At 42.2% G+C, this 22,586-nt stretch overlaps 1 protein-coding gene across 4 annotated transcripts in view; it reads right to left on the bottom strand.

Moving 5' to 3' along the window:
* TEK (TEK receptor tyrosine kinase) overlaps window positions 1-22,586 on the bottom strand; it is a 106,067-nt gene that overhangs the window by 80,803 nt on the left and 2,678 nt on the right. Inside the window, exon 1 of one of the 4 annotated variants that reach the window (XM_086414909.1) lies at window positions 21,154-21,286. The exons of the other annotated variants lie outside the window; for them this stretch is intronic. Within the exon in view, the coding sequence (XP_086271035.1) occupies window positions 21,154-21,157 (4 nt within the window). The 5' untranslated portion in view covers window positions 21,158-21,286. Of the gene's footprint in view, window positions 1-21,153; window positions 21,287-22,586 lie in introns of those variants that run through there. 4 annotated transcript variants of the gene reach the window in all.

A 22,586-nucleotide genomic window follows, 5' to 3' on the forward strand; every position in this document is an offset into this window, starting at 1 on the left:
AGGGACGCTGATGGGCCAGACATGAACCCTTTAGTTGCTTCATTGTTGGGAGGTCTAGACGTCTTGAAGGAGGGATCTAGACAACCAGGCAGCAGGTCAAGGGGAAATTAGGAAGCCCAAGCAGCAGCTATTTAACAAATAGCACAGAGTTAGTTCATTGTCCTAACAATGAACGACGAAGCAGTGCAACACAGGAAGCTATCAGCCCTGCTGTAACACATGCTATCCCAGACACACCCAGACACACTCAGCTCAGTTAAGTCCAACAGAAGGAAACTGCCTTTGCAAGAATCCCCAATCACAACAAAACAGTCCCGCACCACACACAATAAATCAAGTGTAACAGCATATCACTGAACAAAAAAAGAGAGAGAAACCAATCCCCTAAAAATCTTCCTTCCTTGCTTAGTCACTAAGTCGTGTCCAACTCTTTGTGACCCCATGGACTGCAGCCCACCAGGCTCCTCTATCTATAGATTCTCCCAGAGAAGAATACTGGAGTGGGTTGCCATTTCCTCCTCCAGGGGGTCTTTCTGGACCAAGAATCGAACCCACATATCCTGTGTCTCCTGCATTGCAGGCAGATTCTTTGCCTGATGAGCCATCTTAGAGTCTTCTAAATAATTATTAACTCTCAAAAAAATCATAACTAAAGAGATATGATTTGTAGAAAATAAAAAATAAGAATCCAACTTTCAAAACTGCTACAGCGAGTCCAAAGATTAATTTGGAGACAAACTTATAGTTTTAACAGCTTTTCTTGTTAAATGAGTATTTTAAAAAGTCAAGAACTATACTCAGGAAACATTTGTAAAAAGGACTAATAAGACTTAAGAAATTCAGGGAGAAAGAAAAAATAAAACTAAGTAAGAATATTAATCAACTTAAAAACAGAAAAATGAAAATTCCAACAGCTGGTCTGTGGTGTGGGTAAAATTTACAAGAGCAGGCAGCTAAAGGACTTTAACAGATTGGCTTGTCTGATACTTGTGGCAGAGTGGTTTGCATTGCCACAGTACAAACCCCATCATTGTCTCAACTCAGGAGTCAAGTGCAGTTTACTCACAAGTGCATTATCTGTCTTCATGTCTCTGTGATTGTGTCTATGTGTCTGTCTGTACCTGTTTGTCTGTCTCTATGCCGGAAAATTGTTGCCATTTTTATTTTTAATTGAAGTAAAACGCTGAGCTACATGCCAGGGTTGACACCAAGTTCAACAGAGACCACAAGTGCAGAAGTGAGCCAGGGTGTGCTATGCTTTAAATCAAAATCAAAGCCAGAGCTCAGTGTAGGAGGTAACCATGGGGATGTAAGTGCACTGGGAATTCCAGGGGAAACCTGGGGGAGGGCATTTGGATTCCTCAGGGAGAGATATGAAATCCAGTCTTATCTAGAAAATGTTAATGTTGGCTACCTCTGGATGGCGGTTACATTGTACACACTAAATTAAAAGATAAACGTTTTAAAAATTGAATTTTTTGAAAGGAAAGCCAGTGACTTGGGCTCTACACGTTAAGCCTTGGATTTACAGTGGTGTCTTTCATCATAGTGAGGTGTCAGAAGTGTCTTCCATGCTTCCAGGTGCCCTGTGCAGGGCTATATCTATCTCAGGAATAGCTCACAGTGCAGTGGGAGGCTGGGGAGCTTAGCATGGCTGAGCAACAGAGTGATGCAGTGTGTGGTCAGAGGCTAGGGGATCAAGCCACCCTGGGTGTGAATCCCAGATCTGCCAAGTGCTACTTATGTAATAGAGGACAATACACAAAGCACGTGGCCTCCTGTGTCTCAGGCTGGTCATCTGTAAAGTGGAGGCGATGATACCTCTAAGCCTTTCACTGAGGACGGAAAAAAGTACACACTATATAAAATCTCTTGTGAATTTTATGAATAATGTGTGTGGGAAATGGAGCAGTCGATAAACGGTGATGATTTATGATTCTCTGAAGTTGTGAGACTAATGGAAAGAAAAATGGGGTTTGCTCCCCTACAGAGTAGTCACAGCTATACCTTCCTGTGGTGACAATCTTGCCTGCAGAGCTGACGTCAGGAAAAAGCTAACGTTTTTAGTATCATTTTCAGGTCCAGAGAGTGAGCTAATGAAGACTAGCCAGCACAGTAACAGTGGAGTGGGACAAGGGTCCTTTTTGAAATGTATTTCATGTCCCTTTTGTCCCTTTTTCCATGTCATAATACCCCAAAGAAGCAACACAAACATGGTCAAGAGATGAACTTGTGTGTGTGTGTGTGTGTGCTAAGTCACTTCAGTTGTGTCTGACTCTTTGCGACCATACCTGCCAGGCTCCTCTGTCCACAGAATTCTCCAGGCAAGAATACTGGAGTGGGTTGCCATGACCTCCTCCAGGGGATCTTCCCGACCCAGGGATAGAACCCGTCTTTTACATCTCCTGCATTGGCAGGCAGGTTCTTTACCACTAACGCCACCTGGGAAGCCCAGAGATGAGCTCAGTTAGCCTAACTTGTTCCTGGAAAGTTGGGACTTGGTTCCATCCAAGTGCTGGCATTCTGGGCTGCATTGCTAAAGCTTCCGTCCTCTTTAATTTGTTAGCTCTTCAAATGGACTTGACTTCCAGTAGGGGCCATTAAATTTCAATCTATGGTTTCTTTAATGAGGAAATCTGACTGCATCAAAGAATGACACACACGTATGGTCTAAAGTCATCCCTGGAAAACAAGATAGATATACCATGTGTTCTACAAACTGAAGTAAAAAATCCCTGGATTCAGAATTTTAAAATGGGACTAATCTCCGAAAGCCCTGGGTTTCAAACAGAATTTTTGATTCTCTTCATTTTGGCTCCTAAAGGAATTGAAAATTATGTTAAATAGATTTAGCTCTTAGATTGTAGAATGTAGAAATGTATTTAAAGGAAGCCAGAATGTTTGCTCTATTGTACATACTTGAAATTAAAATTTCATTGCTGAGGCCAGTGTAGCAAATTTCAAACTTTTAACACTTGAAAGGGAGCAACATTCCAATGGTCAACTAAGAAGGAAATTAGCCACACATTCAAGTTTCCCCAAGCACCTATCCAACGCCAGGTTTACAGGCAGTAAATCTCAGAACAAATAACATGATGCTAACTCTCAATTCAAGTATACATAATATTAATATCCATACAGTAACACTTCATCCACCTAAAACTCTGCACTCTAGCAAACAAACTTCACCATAACACTGACAAAAATCAGTGGTATAAATATCATGACTTAAGACACAGCTCCTTTACTCCTAGAAGAGTCTCTCAAACCTCCAGTCAACACCTTACCAACCTCTACATACAGGCCTGACTTTCTGGTTTCCAGTCTACAGCAAATAGAAAAGACAAACCAGCTTTCCACAGCTCATACTTCATTCAGTTTCAAAAACTACTCTGAACCACTACCTGCTTCGCCAATAATTCCTCATACAGGATACCTGTCTATCACTCCCAGCTCCGGGTCTCTGCCAGAGCAAATCCTACAACTGTGTCAGTGGTTCTCTAACGTGGTTTTGTTTAAGCCAAGACAGAATTTTAACAAATGTAATATCATATAGAAGATAATACATGAAATAAAGAATTACTCTGGGTGAAGTTGGGGGGCTGCTGTCTATGGGGTCGCACAGAGTCGGACACGACTTAGCAGCAGTAGCAGCAGCAGGCATACTCCCGTAACTAGTTTGCATACAAATACTAAAGAGCATCCATGAACTGAGGACATGGGTTCTCAAGTTTGGACGTGTCACATGGCCACTAGCATAACAGAAGCCACCGTGCAAGATTGCAGAGGGCAGTGGTGGGCTGCAGTCCTCACCTCAGTCAGTCTCAGCTGACTGTGGCTCCCAAGGTTGATAAGGATGATGGTGGTGGAGCAGCTAAAGACACAGAGCTGGAAGTCACACCCTGCTGAAAGATGCCCCTGACACCAGGCATTCTTGGACATTTCCAGTTATTTTGCGACCCTCAAGACAAGTCAGACACAACTTAGTGACTAAACAACAACGACAAAAGTGAGCCATGACTCTTCTTTATTAGCAAATAATAGCTTAGAAAGAGTGTGTATATGACACTCTAAACCCTTTTCTGATACGTAAGCCCTCATCCCTCACACTTCCTTGAATCCTCACTCCCTCCTCAGGGTTAAGTCCAAGTGAGGCGAGGAGGTCCAGGGATAAGAGGAACCTATTTGTTTCACACATTACTTGATTGTAATGTGGCAGCGTCAGAAGGCTTGGATGAGCTGGGTGACTTCACTTTCCACAAGGTCTCTTCTGCCTTATGTTCAATGACCCTGTGGTTGAGACCTTTATTTTTCTCTTCCAGTTCCCATGACAGAAGGGAGCTTGCACAACTGGGTTTATGTTTAAAGATGATAATTAACAGATGTTAAAACCAAACAATCAAACCTGTCTGTCTCTGTGTGTATATACAAATGCACATATTCACATACATATATATACACAGAGAGATCAAGAGATAATATATGTCTTATATCATTAAGAAGTATGTCTATTTAACTCTGGTGGCTGGATTTTTAAAATGTTTTCCTGTGTATCCAAATTTTTTCATAGGAACATGAATTATTTTTCTGATCAGAAAAATATACATTTTGAAGGAAGCTAAACCAAATGCCATAATTTGGAATAACTACACAGAACTTTATTCTGTATAGTAGTTTTTCATTCTCAGACTGAAAAATCAACTGAATATTGTGAAAGAAACATTTCTCATTATCTTTCTTGGCCTTATTTCAATAAGCCATCTGCATGTTCCAATAAAAATGTTTCTGGAATCCCTCTTCTGTAATAACTTGGCATTAATTAATATCTTTATGGTTATGAACATTTTTTGCACTCATAATAGATACTGGTCTTGATAAATATGGGTATTTTTACATTTATCTTTATCCTGTTAGGTGGTAATAATTTAATATTATAATAAGAATCAAAGAGTATCTCTAAAACCACAAAAATAATATATTTAGTGATCCTTTTAGTCCATTCAGATTATAAATTACTTTAAAATATATCTCCTCATTATGAAATCCTTTTTCAAACACCAGATCAAGCCTATCTATACAAAATGAGAAGGGAGAAATGGTTAAAAAAGAACACTATTAGTCTTGTTAACATTTTGATTTACATCATTTCTTTTTTCCCAGAACATATATAAGGAGAAACTGCAAAAACCAATATACATAGTTTTTCCTTTGGTAAAAACCAAATGCAATTTCATATCCTGAATTTTTACTTAGTCTTATCATAACATTTTTCTTTACAGTGTCCATTTCTATCTAAAAAGCTATAGTGTCTGAGAGTGAATATTTAACCAACTCCAGCCATGGAATTGTATTCTCATTTTTTTTTTTTAGTCTTTGCTAATTTGATATAGAAAACTATTATCTTTATTTTGATTCATTGTTATTTAGAGAGTGGACTTTCTCACATGTTTATTAGCCATTTGTATTTCCTCCTTTTGTGAATTATTTGTTCCTCTCTTTTTTCTACTGATGTTTTGATTTTTTCTATCAGTTTCAATGAGCTTATTTTATGGAAATACTTTAATCTGTTATATGCCATACTTGTTGCAAGCATTTTTCTTTTGTTCTTTCCCTTTTAATTATGCTTATTGTTGGACTAACAGATTACATATTCATGTGCCTAAAGGTATTGATTTTGTGGTTTCTCCCATTGTTTTTAAACTTAAAAAGGCCCTTTCCATATAATAAGTCAATAAATATTCACTTCCATCTTCTTTTGATTGCTTGATTTTTTTTTAACCCATTTGCTCTTTAATCCATTTGGAATTTACTTTGGTATATAGTAACAGATGGGATTTTTTTAAACAAGTCTTTTTTTCCAAACTAATTTTCCCAGAACTATTATTCCTCTTCCTACTGATTTGTGTCCTTTATAAGATATTAAAATTTTATATAAATTCAGATTTTGTTCTGGCCAGTCCAGTCTGTTGATTTATGTGTTCATATTCTTGGACTGTACCCCACTGTTACTACACTATGATGCTCTGCCTTAAGATCTAATAGAGCTATTTCAAAGACATTACTCTCCTTTTTTACCCCTAGAACTTTCTCAACTACAGCTCCTGCTCATTCTTCATGATAAAATTCATAATTATTGGGACTTCCCTGGCAGTCCAGTGGTGAAGACTCCATGCTCCCAGTACAGGGGCATGGGTTCAATCCCTGGCCATAGGGCATGGCCAAAAAAAAAAAAAATCATAATTATTTTGTTAATTTTTTTAAAACAATATTTTTCCCCCTAATGCTATGTTGTATTTATTGTAGGTATCATTTACAGGCATTTTCACAAATAGTTCTATATAGTCCTCAAACTCAGGGTGGGCCAGTATATGCTGACTCCATTTTTTTCCAATTTTTATTTGACTATAGTTAATTTACGATGTTGTTTTAGTTTCTGCTGTACAGCAAAGTGAATCAGTTATAGCTGCTCTTGTAAAGATTCTAGAAAGCAACATCTTTTGATGAGAATTGTTAGGAAGAAATGTTTAGAACTGAATGTGATGAAAATTACAAAATCTTGCTGAGAAATACATAAGAAAATTATAGTAGTTAAAATTATGTATCTGTTTTGTAGAAGAAAATATGACAAAAATGTAACTTTCCCCCAAATCAGATTAGCAGAAACCTATTCATTTATTGAATATCTACTGTGGTTAGGGCCTGGACTTGGCTCTTTAAAAACTGCAGAAACCTTTATACAATGTTGAATGTCAATATCACAATAAAACTGGGGAAAAAAAGATTTATATCAACCTGAAAAAAATGTATGTCTACCATGACTTATCTGTCAGGAATGACCGGTAGAGGCAGTGATGGGAAGTGGTAACTCACCTGGGACCTTGTACTTATGCCAAAATATGGAGGAAATATTTCACTGGACAAATACTTGAATAATCCCCATGGAGTGAGGAATGGAGGGAAGAGGAAATTCCTGAAAGCCAAACTTGAGGAACAATACAGGATCTCTGCTAAGATTCCAGAGGAGAAGGGCTGGATCCCCAGGCTGGCTGTTGTATTGCAGAGTGACGTATGCAAAGTGGAATTGCCTGGAAGAGTAGAGGCTGTGGGAGGCAGGGAGGAGAAACAAGGAGGCTTGGAGCTGGAGAGGAATTTAGCCAGAGGAAAGGGGAGTTGTCGACTCCTGAATTTATTATTTTACACACTGGACAACACAGATCATCTTCTCCTCTGACCCAGCGAAAGCGCTTTGTTACTTGCTGATGCCACAGAGTTGGATCGTTTTACCTTGTTTGGCATCTCAGAGTGCTGAGTCTTGCTTCTAACTGGATGTGGGTGAGAAGAGGCCTGCTGCAAGCTATCCAGTCACATCTGGGCTACACAGTACACAGAAATCCTGCTACCCACAAGCCCTAATCTGACCGATTTGGCTGTTCCCAGCCACATGCTTCCATCTCTACTGCCTGCTGTCAGAAATGCCCTCTTGGTGCTCTGCGATGACCTAGTGGGATAGGGGGTGGGCAGTGGTGGGAGGGAGACTCAAAAGGGAGGGGATAAATGTAGCTGATTCACTTTGTTGTACAGCAGAAACTAACACATTATAAAGCAATTATACAACAATTCAAAAAATTAAATTTGCTCATCTCAAAAAAAAAAAGAAGAAGAAAGAAATGCCCTCTTGCGTTTGAAAGTCTGATTCCAGCCAAAGGACCCCAATTGCCCCAGAAGGAATCCGTTGCTGTCTCTCCCGTGCTTCCCCTGTGCGTCTATGGAAACTTTAGTGCAGTTTGCGTCATTTATGCATTCGTGTATGAACAGTCTATCCTCATCATTAGTTGGGCTTCCCAGGTGGCTCAGTGTAAAGAATCTGCCTGCCAATTCAGGAGATCCAAGAGACATGGGTTCAATCCCTGGGTGGGAAAGATCCCCTGCAAGAGGAAATGGCAACCCACTCCAGTATGCTTGCCTGAAGAATCTCATGGACAGAGGAGCCTGGCAGGCTACAGTCCATGGGTTGCAAAGAGTTGGATATGACCAAGTACGCACGCACACATCATTAGTTGATTCTATATTTATGAATTTGCCTATAATTTATTTATAACCTCAAAATTGATACTCATGTTGCCTTCCCAGTCACCTGAACACACAGGCAGAGCAGGGAAAACCCTGAGTCATCAGACACATCTGTTCCCGACTGAGGTGAAACAAGGCATTGTTCTACTGGGCTCTCAAACAGAAAACCAGTGTCCGCTGGATGGTTTATTTGGTGCCACTTTTTCACATTTTTACAATTTTTGTTGGCAAAAACAATACACACAAATGCAAAACTGGGTTATGCATTGATCAGGTCACAAAAACATTTGGACTTGCAGAAATCTAACTCAGTTTTGGTGGTTTACAGAATACAGCTACCATGAGTAAGAAGAACCTACTGTACGACCATCTGCAACTTAAACATCCCAACAGCAACCTCCATAGCAACACAGACTTTGTTTCATTCATCTTTATACTTGCTGGACCAGTGTTAAGCACAGAGTAAGAGCTCAAATAATACTAAAGACTAGAATGGATTAGGAAGGAAGGAGATAAGACAAAGTGGGATGGAATAGAACAGAGTGACATTTATACAATATCTTGGAGACAAGAGTGCTCCTAGGAGTAATAGCTAGTGGCATAGGGAGACAGAAGAAATAATGATAGCTAATATTTATTGAGCATTTTTTATGAACACGCACTTGGCTAAGCATTTGACCTACCTGTATCATATAATCCTCACAACTCTTTGGTGTGGTAATACTATTATCCCCATTCTACAGGAAGGTGAAATGACTTGCCTACGGTCACACAGTTACCCCACTACTGCACAGTCTAGATTCATGTGGCACATAATACCACCTGTCAAGGTGAAAGGTGGGCTTGGTGGGGGGTCCTAAACCATGAGTTTCATCAGGAAGCAGCCTCGAGGAGAGGAAGAGAGCCTCTAGCAGAAGTTAGCTTGAGTCACTGGCTCTCCCAGACTTAATGGGAAGACAGTGATGCAATGAATGATTTTCCCCCAAATGGCAAAAAAAAAAAAAAAAAAGAAACCAGTTTTTTGTTTGATTCCAGAAGGAGCTGGCAGAATTCATGTATTACTCACATTGGAATCACACTCTGCTGAGGCTTGTGTACTCTAGAGCCAGTCAGTGGTCAGGGCTGTGTCCAGGACTGCTGTGAGATTACTACAGGCCTTGGAATACAGCTGAGCTTCTGCAGCTGTTACGTGTTTCTGGCTCCAGTTCCACACCTCCTGGCAGATGGTCTGTGTGAAAATCTCTGCTCACTCTGGGTGTGAGAGATACACTGCGGGGGAGGGGCATGTGGTGCGGAGGCTGGGAGAACAGGGCAGCACCAAGCCAGCCCAAGCTGCCAGAGGCCATATAATCACTTAGAAGACAAAGAGAGGACTTTATAAATGAGTGGTTTGGAGGATTTTCAGAAGATCACTCCTCTGAGCCCTTCTGCTGGTGGGAAATGGCCGATGCTGAGCTAGTTCATCAAGTCAACCCGAAACCTTCCATAGCCACTCTGGTGGCAAAGACCCCAAATATCCTCCATCATGCATGGATGGTGATGGGTAGGTGGATAAAATTAGTGGCAATCTTAGTATTTACTTAGTGTTTTCTAAGTTTAAGTGCTGGTCTTAATGGTTTACATGAACAAATTCATTTAATTCCCCCTCCCCAAGCCTCAAAAGGTAAGTACTATTATGATGCTTGTTTTTCATTTTTTTTTTTTTTATGATGCTTGTTTTTCAGATGAAAACAAGTAACTTGCACCACAGTGCAAAGCTAGTAGTAGCTGTAGTAGATTGAATTGTTGACCCCCAATCTTCAGCTCCCTTTTGCATCATTCCCTTGCTTTGGCCACACCATGGGCAGAACGTAGTTCCCAGACCTTGACTTAGGGAATGACAGTGTGCTAGTTCACAGCCTAAGCCTTGAGAAGACTCACTTGTTCATTTGTTTCTACTTAGTGCTCTTGTGTTTCTAACATCACCATTAGAATAACACCCCCCGGGCTGATCCAAGAAGGATGAGATACATGTGAGCAGGTCACCCAGACAACTGGCACACCTACAGCAAGAGGCAGAGCTGCAGCAGCTGCTGCAATCTGAAGCAGAACCTCCGAGCGGTACTCAGCACACATCAGGTGAACCGCAAATCGCACAAAGACATGTGAGGAATGATAAATGTTGGTTTAGTCAACAGGTTTTGGGAGTAGTTTGTTACACAGCGATAGCTAACCAATTCTATGGTAAAACTGGAATGGAAGCCCAGGCAGTCTGACCAAACAATACATCTAATTTATATTGCTTTCCACACTCCCTGCTAAAGTGAAGAAATGGCCTCTAATGAGCTGAGTAAGCTTGTGCAAAGTGCTAAACTCCCGGGGCCTCAGTATCTGTAAAAGGAGCAGGTTCAATCAAAACAGTATTACTTAAGGTATCAAACATTAGCTCCACGTTACACTAAAAAAAAAGGGGGGGGTGGAATTCAACAATTCTCCTGGAATTAGTATTGTGTGAGAAAACAATTCAATAACCCTGGATTAGATAATCTTTTGAGTCTTTGTCGGTTCTAATATTCCTCATTCCAGGTAGTGGTGTGTGGCTCCCCTGTGTACCTCCATTACCAAACATTTTTGAAATTAAAATAATTATCTAATTCAGGCAATTTGAGACAACATCCATGGGAAGGGGAGAATACCTGTGATGGAAGAGGTTTTCTCTCTTTCCTTCAAACCTTGGCATATCCTCCTAGCACCCTGAGCCAACAATGGCAGAGGGCACCTCACCCTTCTACTAGATCAGCCTAGAATCAACTTTACAGAAAAGCACACAGAAACAGGAAGCTGCTGTGACATGGGACATCTCCCAGAGAGGAATCTAGGCTTGCTTACTCCATTTCCTTACCTCCCGCTTACTCTTCAACCCAGGCCCTGCCCATCCACTAGAAATGCTTAGCAGCAATACCTAACTGCCAAATTCTCCAGTCTCTCTCGTGATCCTGGCTCCTGCCTTTGTACATTTTGATGTAGATGAGAAACTCCCTCCTCCTTTGGCTTGTCGCCTTCAGCTTCCTCTTCCTCCACCCACATCACCCCTTGACATAGGTGTTCCCGAAACAAACCCTTTCTCCTCTTTTTGGCAATGTCACCCCCTCACAGGGCTTCATCCCATATCCTGACAACTCCCATAACTGACTCTGACCCTGCCCACTCAGCCAACCTCAAGCCCAGTTACCTTCTCCCCAGTCCACCTCCCCAGCTTCGGTCTTTGTACCCTACAGGGTAGCCACATAGAACCATTACACAAACATTTCTTAAACTTTTTATCCCTCATTTTTCATGCTTCTTCCTCAGCCTAGAACACCTTTCTTCCTCACATCCACTCCTGATTTTCCACAAGGCACAATCCTGCTCATCCTTCTCAAACGTCGCCCTCTTGGTGACACCCATGTTTTCTTCCAGAATAACTCCCTCCAGCCTCGATATTCCCTACGCGCACTGTCTGCCTCTAACAGAGCAGAGCTTCTCACCTGCCAGACTAAAAGCCACCTGAGGTCAGATCCCTCTCTTAACCATGTTTGTAACTTGAATGCCCAGCAGATTCCCCACACACAGAAAGGGCTCACTAAATGTTTGCTTGAATGAATGCATATAACTGACCTACTTGTTCCTCCACTTTGGCCACTGCCCACTACTTTGCATGCTGACTGCTGGGCCTTTTCTGAGGAATGCTCAGGGTGCCCAAGGGGTAAACTAGGTCTTAACTGTAATTTATTAATAAATGTCCCCTTTCCAGGTTTCCTAAGAGGAGCAAGAATAGAGTCTAAGTCAGTCCTCTGAGACAGGTTGATCACCAAGAGACTCCCTTCTGCTTAATCCATTAGTATTATTTATGTGCCCAAATTACTTTTCCATTTTTAATCTGAACACACACATAGAGTTCTAAAAAAGTATTGGTTACTTCATTCTTTTAGAGCAGTGTCTCTCAAATTGCATTAATTTAGACAGTATTTTCATGATTTTTGCTGAGTCTACATGAGACTTGTATAATAATTATTCTATTAACCATTCTCTTTAAGTTAATTCATCTTTTTTTTCTTAACCTCATATAATGCCAAAATACTCATGAAAGTACATGATTGTTATGATATATACACACATATGGACTTTCCAGGTGGCTCAGTGGTAAAGAATCCACCTGCCAAGCAGGAGACTTGGGTTCAACCTGGGTCGGGAAGGTCTCCTGGAGAAGGAAATGGCAACCCACTCCAGTATTCTTGCCTAAGAAATTCCACAGACAGAAGAAGCTACAGTCCATAGAGTCACAAAGAGTCACACACAACTTAGCAACTACACAACATCTATACACACATATATCTATATACACATATTAATTTCATAATTAAAAATGCTCTGTTTAAATTGCATCACATAAAATCATCTTTCAGGCCAGCAATAGTGTATCTAGGACACTTGGGGAAGCACTGGTCAGAACACTGAATCCGATGCAAAACTGTTATTAAAGCATTTCTCTTGCAGCCAGGATACTATATTTGGTGCAGAGAATGCTAATGTGTCATTCAGCCCGTAGCCTAGTGGGAAAACCATCAAATACACTGTAAATTGCGATTTAATATTCTAAGTTCTATGTCAGGGACAAACGCAAGGGTGCCTGTATCCAACACCTCTTGGAGACCAATGCAAATCTTCCCCATTCCCACTTTAGCTCCAATGCTTCTACAATCACTTCTGAGCAGGCCTCCATCGGCTTTGAGCAGATGGAACCTCAAAGTAGCTCACTCAGAGCCTCTGGGAGGATCTCACACTTCCTCCCCTGGGACTTTCTGGCACAACAGCGCAGGACCCCAGTAACTTATCGGCTTCTTGTGTCTACATGAGCCTGGAACAAAGGGAAGGAAAGCAAAGTATGAAGGCCCAGAGCTACATTTCATGAGGCTCCTTAGAAGGTGTGGAGCACCAGCATTTGGGGCTTCTCTGGGGGCTCAGATGGTAAAGAATCCACCTGCAATGCAGGAGACCCAGGTTCAATCCCTTGGTCAGGAAGATGCCCTGGAGGAGGGCATGGCTACCCACTCCAGTATTCTTGCCTGGAGAATTCCATGGACAGAGAAGCCTGGTGGACTACATGCAGCCCACAGGGTCGCAAAGTGTCAGACTCGACTGAGCAACTAACGTTTCACTTCACCAGGCTTTTGAGTCAGTGGCCAACATGACAGTACATGCTTGTACACTTCCATTCCCCTAGCCCCTCATTCTTGCTCCCTGGGATCACTTCCCAAATCATCTACCAGGAATGAGCTTAGTCTGAAGTGAGGCACACTGCACTGGGAATTGACAATCCCACATAAGATTTTCAAGAACGAGGAATTCATAGGTTTGGGATAAATGAGGTGGGAACAATCTAGAGCAAAGCATCCTAGAGACACTTTTCAGTTAGGAGAAAAGTGAGAAAAGAGGAAATTGGGGGCTGGCAGGAGAAAAAATGGGGAGCACCACCTTGCCAGCTGGTAGGGCCATGGAAGGAACTCCCTACCTGACACTCCAGATTTTTAGCCAGAGCCCAAGAACACACAGCTCTAAGGATTTCTCCCCTTGTTCTGAGACAAGGCCAGGCTTAGGACAAAAGGAGGCAGTGGGGTAGTAACTCAACAACAGGGAGTTACCTCAAGGAAAGGTGGGAAGCTCCATCTGGCATAGAATGAATTGCCTACCCTTATGGATAGAGATGTGCTTTGAAAAGATGGACATTAAGTGACATAAGCGCCTCTAGCTTTGTTTATAAGTAAAAAAGAACATCAGATTTTTACTGAGTGCTCGTTATATACCCACACCATACAGTGTATATTTAAAGTAGTATCTTTTAAAATCTTCCCCTTGAACTATGTGAATTTATCACAATCAACTCTGGAAAATTCTGAAAGAGATGGGAACACCAGACCACCTGACCTGCCTCTTGAGAAATCTGTATGCAAGTCAGGAAGCAACAGTTAGAACTGGACATGGAACAACAGACTGGTTCCAAATAGGAAAAGGAGTACATCAAGGCTGTATATTGTCACCCTGCTTATTTAACTTACGTGCAGAGAACATCATGAGAAACGCTGGACTGGATGAAGCACAAGCTGGAATCAAGATTGCAGGGAGAGATATCAATAACCTCAGATATGCAGATGACACCACCCTTATGGCAGAAAGTGAAGAAGAACTAAAGAGCCTCTTGATGAAAGTGAAAGAAGAGAGTGAAAAAGTTGGCTTAAAGTTCAACATTTAGAAAACTAAGATCATGGCATTCAGTCCCATCACTTCATGGCAAATAGAAGGAGAACTAGTGGAAACAGTGGCTGACTTTATTCTTCTGGGCTCCAAAATCATTGCAGATGGTGATTGCAGAAATTAAAAGACACTTACTCCTTGGAAGAAAAGTTATGACCAACCTAGACAGCAGAGACATTACTTGGCCAACAAAGGTCCGTCTAGTTAAGGCTATGGTTTTTCCAGTAGTCACGTATGGATGTGAGAGTTGGACTATAAAGAAAGCTGAGCGCTGGAGAATTGATGCTTTTGAACTGTGGTGTTGGAGAAGACTCTTGAGAGTCCCTTGGACTGCAAGGAGATCCAACCAGTCCATCCTAAAGGGAATCAGTCCTGAATGTTCATTGGAAGGACTGATACTAAAGCTGAAACTCCAGTGTTTTGGCCACGTGATGCGAAGAGCTGACTCATTTGAAAAGACCCTGATGCTAAGAAAGATTGAAGGTGGGAGGAGAAGGGAATGACAGAGGATGAAATGGTTGGATGGCATCACCAACTCAATGGACATGAGTTTTAGTAAACTCTGGGAGTTGGTGATAGACAAGGAGGCTGGCATGCTGCAGTCCATGGGGTCACAAAGAGTCAGACATGACTGAGCAACTGAACTGATACTGATACTGAATAAGTGGCGCTAGTGGCAAAGAACCCACCCATCAATGCAGCAGATGCAAGAGACATGGGTTTGATCCATGGGTCAGGAAGATCCCCTGGAGGAGGAAATTGCAACCCACTCCAGTATTCTTGCCTAGAAAGCCCCGTGGACAGAGGAGCCTGGCAGACTACAGTCCATGGGGTCACAAAGAGTTGGACATGACTGACCACAAAGCACGTGAATAAGTACTGTAAGCAGTACTGTTATGAGTCTCATTTTCTGTGAACCAGCTTGAGGTGACCATGAAACACTAGTTGGAAGACAGCACAGTGAAGTGTTTTAAAAAGCCCAGAGTTTGGGTTCAGGTCATTCTGAGTTTAACTCTTGCCTCCATCAATCCTACTGAGATCATGTGGTCGCTCAGGACTACTCATTTTTGAGAGACAGAGAACAACTCAAAATAGCACAAGAAAAGAAATGTAGCTGGCTCACATAACTGGAAGGGGCTGGGATAGGCCTCTGATCTAGAGCTCAGATAATTCCGGACTGCCTGTCTGGGCTGTGTTCTGTTCCTGCCCTCATTCTGTTCTACCAAAGACTAGCTTCCTTGAAGCACCCAAGGAAGCTGATGGCTCCAAGTGAAGAGTGTCCTCACTGAAGAAAGAGAACATCTTGCTCAAAAATTCCCAGAGGACAGTCCATGTGGCCCTGTTGGGTCATACATCCTCCATCTGAACCAACCACTGTCATCAGACTGACAGTACACGGATCAGTGATTGGCAGTCCCATCACTGGAGGGAACGCTTGGTGGCTTTTGAAAAACAGGAATGCTGGGCAGTCCCAGATAATGAATGTCCACAATAGTTTAACCTTAGTGAAGTCACTAACATTTTGTGAGCCTCAGTTTCACCATCTATATTAAACAAACAAATAATAATACCAATTGCATGAGATTATTGTAAGATATTAAAAGTCATATTAAACTCTTGGCACATGATGACATTCAGCCTATGGTAGTCATTTTTGTTATTCCTGGTCCTGTTGTTGTTTTATGGTTGTTTTTTTGACAAGGGGATGGGAATTCGAGGGCCATCTCAGATTCCCAGATGTCTACAGGACTTCTGTCCCTGGGGTGGAGTCCCCTTTGGCTCTGGAGCCAGACGCCTTGCACAACCCAGGCTCCATGTGCCAAGGTTAAGCTGGTTCACCATCTGACGGCCGCGGAGCAGTGAGTGCCTCCCCGGCCCCAGCAATGTCAATACTGCCTTCCTGACTCCGCCTATTGTATCTGGAGGAAAGTGGCCGGGCATTGTCTTCTAGTGCTCCCCCCAGGAAGCATGATATCACCCTCTAACAAAAGCGGGAAAGCTGACAGATCTGCTGAGATGGGTGTGCCTGCTACACACACCTCACTGGTCAAGTCCTGGGCAGGGGGCTGTGACCAGCAGGGAACAAACAGCAGCCGCCCACGTGTCCCTCTGCTGGCTGCCTGATGGGCTCCCGTGGCTCATCTTTAGGTTTTTTTCTCCCTCTGTCTGTTAAGTGTGCCTACCATGTTAGACATGGCACCTCTAGGCAGTGGGAACGCACTCCCACTAATCAACAGCTTTGTTAAAAAGGGTCAGGACTCTGCCCGTCTGGCAGGTTCATGTGACCACACCTGTCCCTGTGGCCTTTGGGAAGGAACAAGGGAGAAGGGTGGTCAGAGTCCCGGAGTGACAAAAGGAGGCAACGGGGGAGGGATGTAGAGGAAAGCAGGCAAGTCTTGATCTAAAAAAGCATTCTGCACATGTGACGAGAATTAAGGAATGGTCTGACTAGACTGGTGGGAATTGGGTTATCAGTTTAAAATTCCAGAACTAAGGGAGGCAACTTTAGACGTTCCCCTTCCTGAAGACTGGGAGAGATGCCAGCTGACCCTCCGCCATCCCTCCCAGCTCCGGCTCAGCTGTGCTGTCAGTGCAGCTGGCTCTCTGTGAAACAACACACCTGCAGTCTGGTGCCCCCAGGCCAAGCACGGATGCTGTCACCCTGCTGCCCCATCTTATCGTCCCCTTCTTTAAACTCTCTCCTTCTTGGCCACAGCAACGCCAAGTCTCTGAAATCCCAGGAAAGGAATCTGTCTGGGTTGGCCTCTCCTGCCAGCTCCTTGACTGCTTCTTCACGGAACCCTAGGCTATCTCCTCCTTCTCTTCTCTTCTCTTCACTTCACTTAAATCTCAGTATGTGTCCATGTCCAGGACCTTACTTACTATACACAAAGATTCCTCTGTCTCAGTCCCTTGCCCAGTTCTCTTCTGAGTTTCAGACCCAGATAGCCCAGTTTTGCTAAATATCCACCATTAACATGGAAACTCAAAATCAACACGTGCAAAATAATTGTTTGTTTCTTGCCAGCCTGTCATCAACCAGGTTCCTTCTGTCATGTTTCCCAGCACAGTGAATGGCAGCACCATCACCCAAACCAGAAGCCTGGAGCAATGTTTATTCACCACCTTCTCTTCCCACAACCTCCAATAAACAACCTATCACCAGTCCCTACAGTTTCACCGCTTAAACACTTTCAATTCCCCTCTTCATCCGGGCCTTCCTGCCTGGAGAATTGAGAAGCCAAACTGGTCCAGGCCTAAATCTCTGCCGTGTCAATACATGCTCCACACTCTTACCAGAGTGAATTTTCCAAGACGTAAATCAGATACACTAGAACAAACACCACACTAAATTTCCACATGTACAGAAAAGAGGTACAGATGACTTAATATGGCCAATGAGGCCCTTCCTGACCTGAACCCAACCTTAATTCACCACCTCCTCCCTACATTCTAGCCTTACTCAACTTCCCTGAGCTTGCCCTGCTGTTTCACACTCTGTGCTCCTTCTGATGGGAAATTCTTTCTTCCCTTTTCCTTTTTATCTACTTTGTTTTAAAATCATTTGGCCATGAGTAACTCATAACTACATCAGCCATAATATGGGGCAATATTCATTATTATTTAGGAGTTCTGGGAAAGTGAGGAAAATCTAACCTACAGATTATTTTCAATATTAAATTATATTCATATAAATTTAGCAATGAAGTTAGCATTATATGTTTTTAGTCACTTATGTTTAATTTGGATTTTAGAATTGCATTTTTTAAATTACTGAATCCAATAAGTATTTTTACAGCTCTTGAAAAGCTAGATTTTTATATACCCCTGATGCTGGGGAAGATTGAGGGCAGGAGGAGAAGGGGGTGACAGAGGATGAGATGGTTGGATGGCATCACCGACTCAATGGACGTGAGTATGGGCAAACTTCAGGAGATAGTGAAGGACACGGAAGCCTGGCATGCTGCAGTTCATGGGGTTGCAAAGAGTCAGATATGACTTTACTGAAAAACAACAATAATTATAGTATTTATCATAGCATCTTATAATTTATTCTCCTATATTTATCTTTCCTACCAAAAAGTGAGTTTAGCAAGGGGAAAAAAAATGATTCATCCTTTTTTCTGCATTCCTGGTATCCAATACAATATTTGGTACAAAGTAAGTCCTCAATGTGTCTTCACTGACTGAAATGATAGTTGAGTGAATGAATGAATATGGGCAGGCAATAACTCAATAAATATCTATTAAATAAAAACTATGCATATCTTTAAAGTAATATTCAGCAATCATACAATACATAGTATTAGGTAAAGCTCTTGTTAAACCCACTTTCATGAGTATACCTTTCATGTTTCACACCTGAGAGAAGAAAGGGACTTTCTTTTGACCTTATTTACATCAGATATTTAACATAAGCCAATGTTTTAAGATATGAGTGATTACTACTTTCAATACATATATGAAATTGATTATTACTGTTATTATTATTTCAATGTTTAAAAACCCTTCGTATAACAACAAATGCTTTCTCTCTTTTTTTCAGGTCTGCTGTGGCATACCAAAAGTTTCTTACTGTGGCATATTAAACTCCAAGCACTACGGAGAATAGTAAAGAAACAATACCTCTAACAAAGATGTTAGAGGTTAACTGGGCTAAATCCACGTGCCCAGAGTTCAAAGACACAGCCTGTGTGGTAAGGGAACTCAGAATTAGGAGAAGAACATCATGAAGAATTGGCCTAGGCAAACTGAGTTGAATTTTGTTTGCAGAGCAAGCATAGAGGATGTCTTTTCCAAATGGATAGAACAGCATGAACAAGAGCCAAGAGGAAAATATACATCATTCGTGGAGAAGGACGTGGCTGAAGTGGAACAGCCATGAATGGGATAGGTGAGAGAAAGCACCAGAAAACAGGCCGTGTTCTGGCTTCGTACTGGGAGAGACCAGTACGAAATTTGAGGAACCAGCTAATGTTGAGGGGTTTTAGAAGGAGACTGCTTCTATGAGTAGTAAGTGACCCCCTCCACCTGGAAAAGATTAGACCGCTCTTAAACAAGCACAGTGGTCCTCAGAGCAACAGTTCTCTTTCAATTATACTAGCTTCACTTGCTAAGAGAGTTCTTACTGGCTGACTAATGCATATGCATTATCACACTTGATGTTTATAATGACTCTAGGGGTCAAAAGTATTCTCAACTGTAAAAGATGAGAAAACTGTGTATTAGAGCAGTCAAATAACTGGTCCATGGTCACCCAATTTGAGCTTAACTCCAGGTGTGTAAGAGAGTCCCTGTTGGCTCAGTAGTAAATAAACTGCCTGCTAATGCAGGAGACCTGGGCTTGATCTCTGGGCTAGGAATATCCCCTGGAGAAGGAAATGGCAACCCACTGCAGTGTTCTTGCCTGGGAAATCTCATGGACAGAGGAGCCTGGTAGACTACAGTCCATGGGGTCACAAGAGAGTTGGGCATGACTTAGTGACTAAACAACAACAACCAGGTGTGTAACCTCACAATCCATACTCCAGATTCCTTCTCCTGCCTTCTTGATGAGCTCCACCTCAGTCTCAGAGCAGTGGCTTCAGAAAGTCATCACAGCCCAAGGGCATGTGCTTTTTCTTCTCCTATGCCAAGTTGATTGAGTTACAATTTAGTGTAAAGTGAGTGTAGCTGGGTCCACATTCAGAAAACACACCCAGTGTGATTTCAGTGGGCAAAGATCTTGGTGGCTCTTCGGAACCCTTATCTACCTCCTAAGTGATCAATGAGAAGCCACTGATAGTGAAATGAAAAGGATCCTCTTTTCACATTCCTAAATCTATCCATCATCCAACCTGATCCCTCCTCAGAGTGGGAACTCACTCCTCAGGGGGACGGTGATCCGGCTTTTAGAAAGTTTCTATCAATAAAGTCAAACTATCTTTTGTGCAGGTCCCTCAGCCCCTGCATCCCAGACCTGGAGAAATACAGCATCAATCTATGGTGTCATCTAAATGGAAACCCATGAAAATACTGCTCCTTCATCTCTTCTCTCCTGACTATATGTGCTCATATGACAAAGTGTCTAAAGCACTTTTCCTTCTGCCTGTCTACTCTGTTTGCTGTCAAATTTCTTAGTGTCACCAGTGTTTAATGGGTATGCTTTGAGCAGTAGATTGAAGCAATTGCCATCTCTAAGTCAGATCTTATATTTTTACTAAGCAAACAGTTTACAGCCACGTATTACCATTTTAGCAAGTAAAGGACGTGTTGGCTCCTGTAAATTTTGTGTATCACCAAAACTTAGATGTCACCCATAGAGCTCTCAACACACCAGATCTCTCTGACACTGAACATAATCTATTTATTGAACCCCAATGCAAACTCCAGTACTTTGGCCACCTCATGCGAAGAGTTGACTCATTGGAAAAGACTCTGATGCTGGGAGGGATTGGGGGAAGGAGGAGAAGGGAATGACAGAGGATGAGATGGCTTAGATGGCATCACTGACTCAATGGACGTGAGTCTCAGTGAACTCCGGGAGTTGGTGATGGACAGGGAGGCCTGGTGTGCTGCGATTCATGGGGTCGCAAAGAGTCGGACACGACTGAACCACTGAACTGAACTGAATGTGTAACTTGACATTTATCTATTTTGAAGTGGTATCTTCTGGCTTTGTTTCAGCTTAGACAAATCTATCTGAGTCGTGATTCTGTGCTCTAACCAACAAACCATCTATAGGGAATGAATTGGTGACACAATCACACACATTTTTTTAGGAATAAAGTTCCAGGAGATGAATTGATAATGTCAGAAAAACCTGGAGCTCACCCATCTGAATCCCTCGAGAATATATAGTATAGTCTTCTGAGATGAACTGGACAAGTCCTTCTCTCCAGGAGAGATGTTTTAAAAGAACCAAACTCTCGAAGGAAGTTCTCACAGGGTAGGACTGAAAGGGAGAGGCTCAGAACTCCCAAAGACAGTGATTAGGAGAGAATCTGGGGAGAGGGCAAAGCACCTCCCTCTGAGAATAATTTCCAGGTGTGTCTCTGATCCTAGCTTCCACACCTCCACCCTTGATTACTCAGGCTTGCTACTAGCCTTCTAAGACCAACCCCAATCAAGAGGTTCCATCTGTGACCACTTCCCTGACCTTAGAACTGAATCTCCTCCGCCACTCCAGAAAAGATACTCACTATCTCTGAACCCAGGTTGTTACTCAGAATGTCAAATGAGACAGGAAAGAGGCAAGACGACATGCTATAGAGACTTTCCATTGGATCATGTTGATCACAGAGGACATATTATGATAAAGCAGAGAGAGTGATTTGTTTTATTGCTGTTCTTTCTATACAATGCTTTACAGAGAGCAGCCTGGTTTGGTAAGAATGGGAGAGAAGGGGAAATCTAGTATGTTTCTGAGAACTTGTTTGTAAGCTGGTATTGGCCATGATCCTCCACTGGGGGAAATCTACCAGAATCTAGGTGGATTTGATAAAAGTCTTCTAAAAGTTACATACATCCTCTTATGCATTAGCATCTACCACCCAGAGTCACCTTCACTGAAGCAAACGTGACATTCTTTTAGTTCTATCTGTTCAGAAGTAGGGAATGAGGAACAACCCACTGAACTAGAGAGAGAAGTCTGTAAGTCATGAGCCCCTTGCTCCATTACTGTGGTCCAGCAGTGGAGTTTGGATGGAAGAATGGGATCCTATGCCTGTAGACATAATCATACTGGATTCTTGCTGTTGCAACTCTCAAGCCTTCAGTGTTCATATTCATGGAGGCTTAGATGGAAAATGTAAGTTAGGATTTAGCACAGCAGATCTACTCCAGAAACCCACGTTACTGGTGTTAACCTTCATTTTCAACAAGAACATGGAACCCCTCTCCTTGAGTCTCAGCCTGCTGAAGTTAGTGCTGTACTTTCAAGAAACCTAAGGTTTAGACACAGAGCAACTGTTTTGCCACATAATTTTTTTGCATATGTGTTTGTTTAAAAGTACTTTAAAACAAAACTGGGGTATAGTTGCTTTACAATGTTGTGTTAATTTCTGCTTTGTTTGATTTTACAACAGGTTTTCTAAGCCTATATTGCAAAGTGCCATAACAATCACTATGGGGGGAAAAAAATTAAAACAGAGTGTGTGTGTCTTTGTGTATGTGTGTATGTATAGTAGTTAACCTAAAGAAGTATTTCAGAGCCACTATATACCCCTGGTCTTTGCATTACTATAATCCCTGATAAAGAAGCAGTT

The sequence above is a fragment of the Bos grunniens genome, chromosome 8 (genome assembly GCF_055505025.1).
Source record: "Bos grunniens cultivar Pamir isolate PY7600 chromosome 8, Bosgru_T2T1.0, whole genome shotgun sequence".
Classification (NCBI taxonomy): Eukaryota; Metazoa; Chordata; class Mammalia; order Artiodactyla; family Bovidae; genus Bos; species Bos grunniens.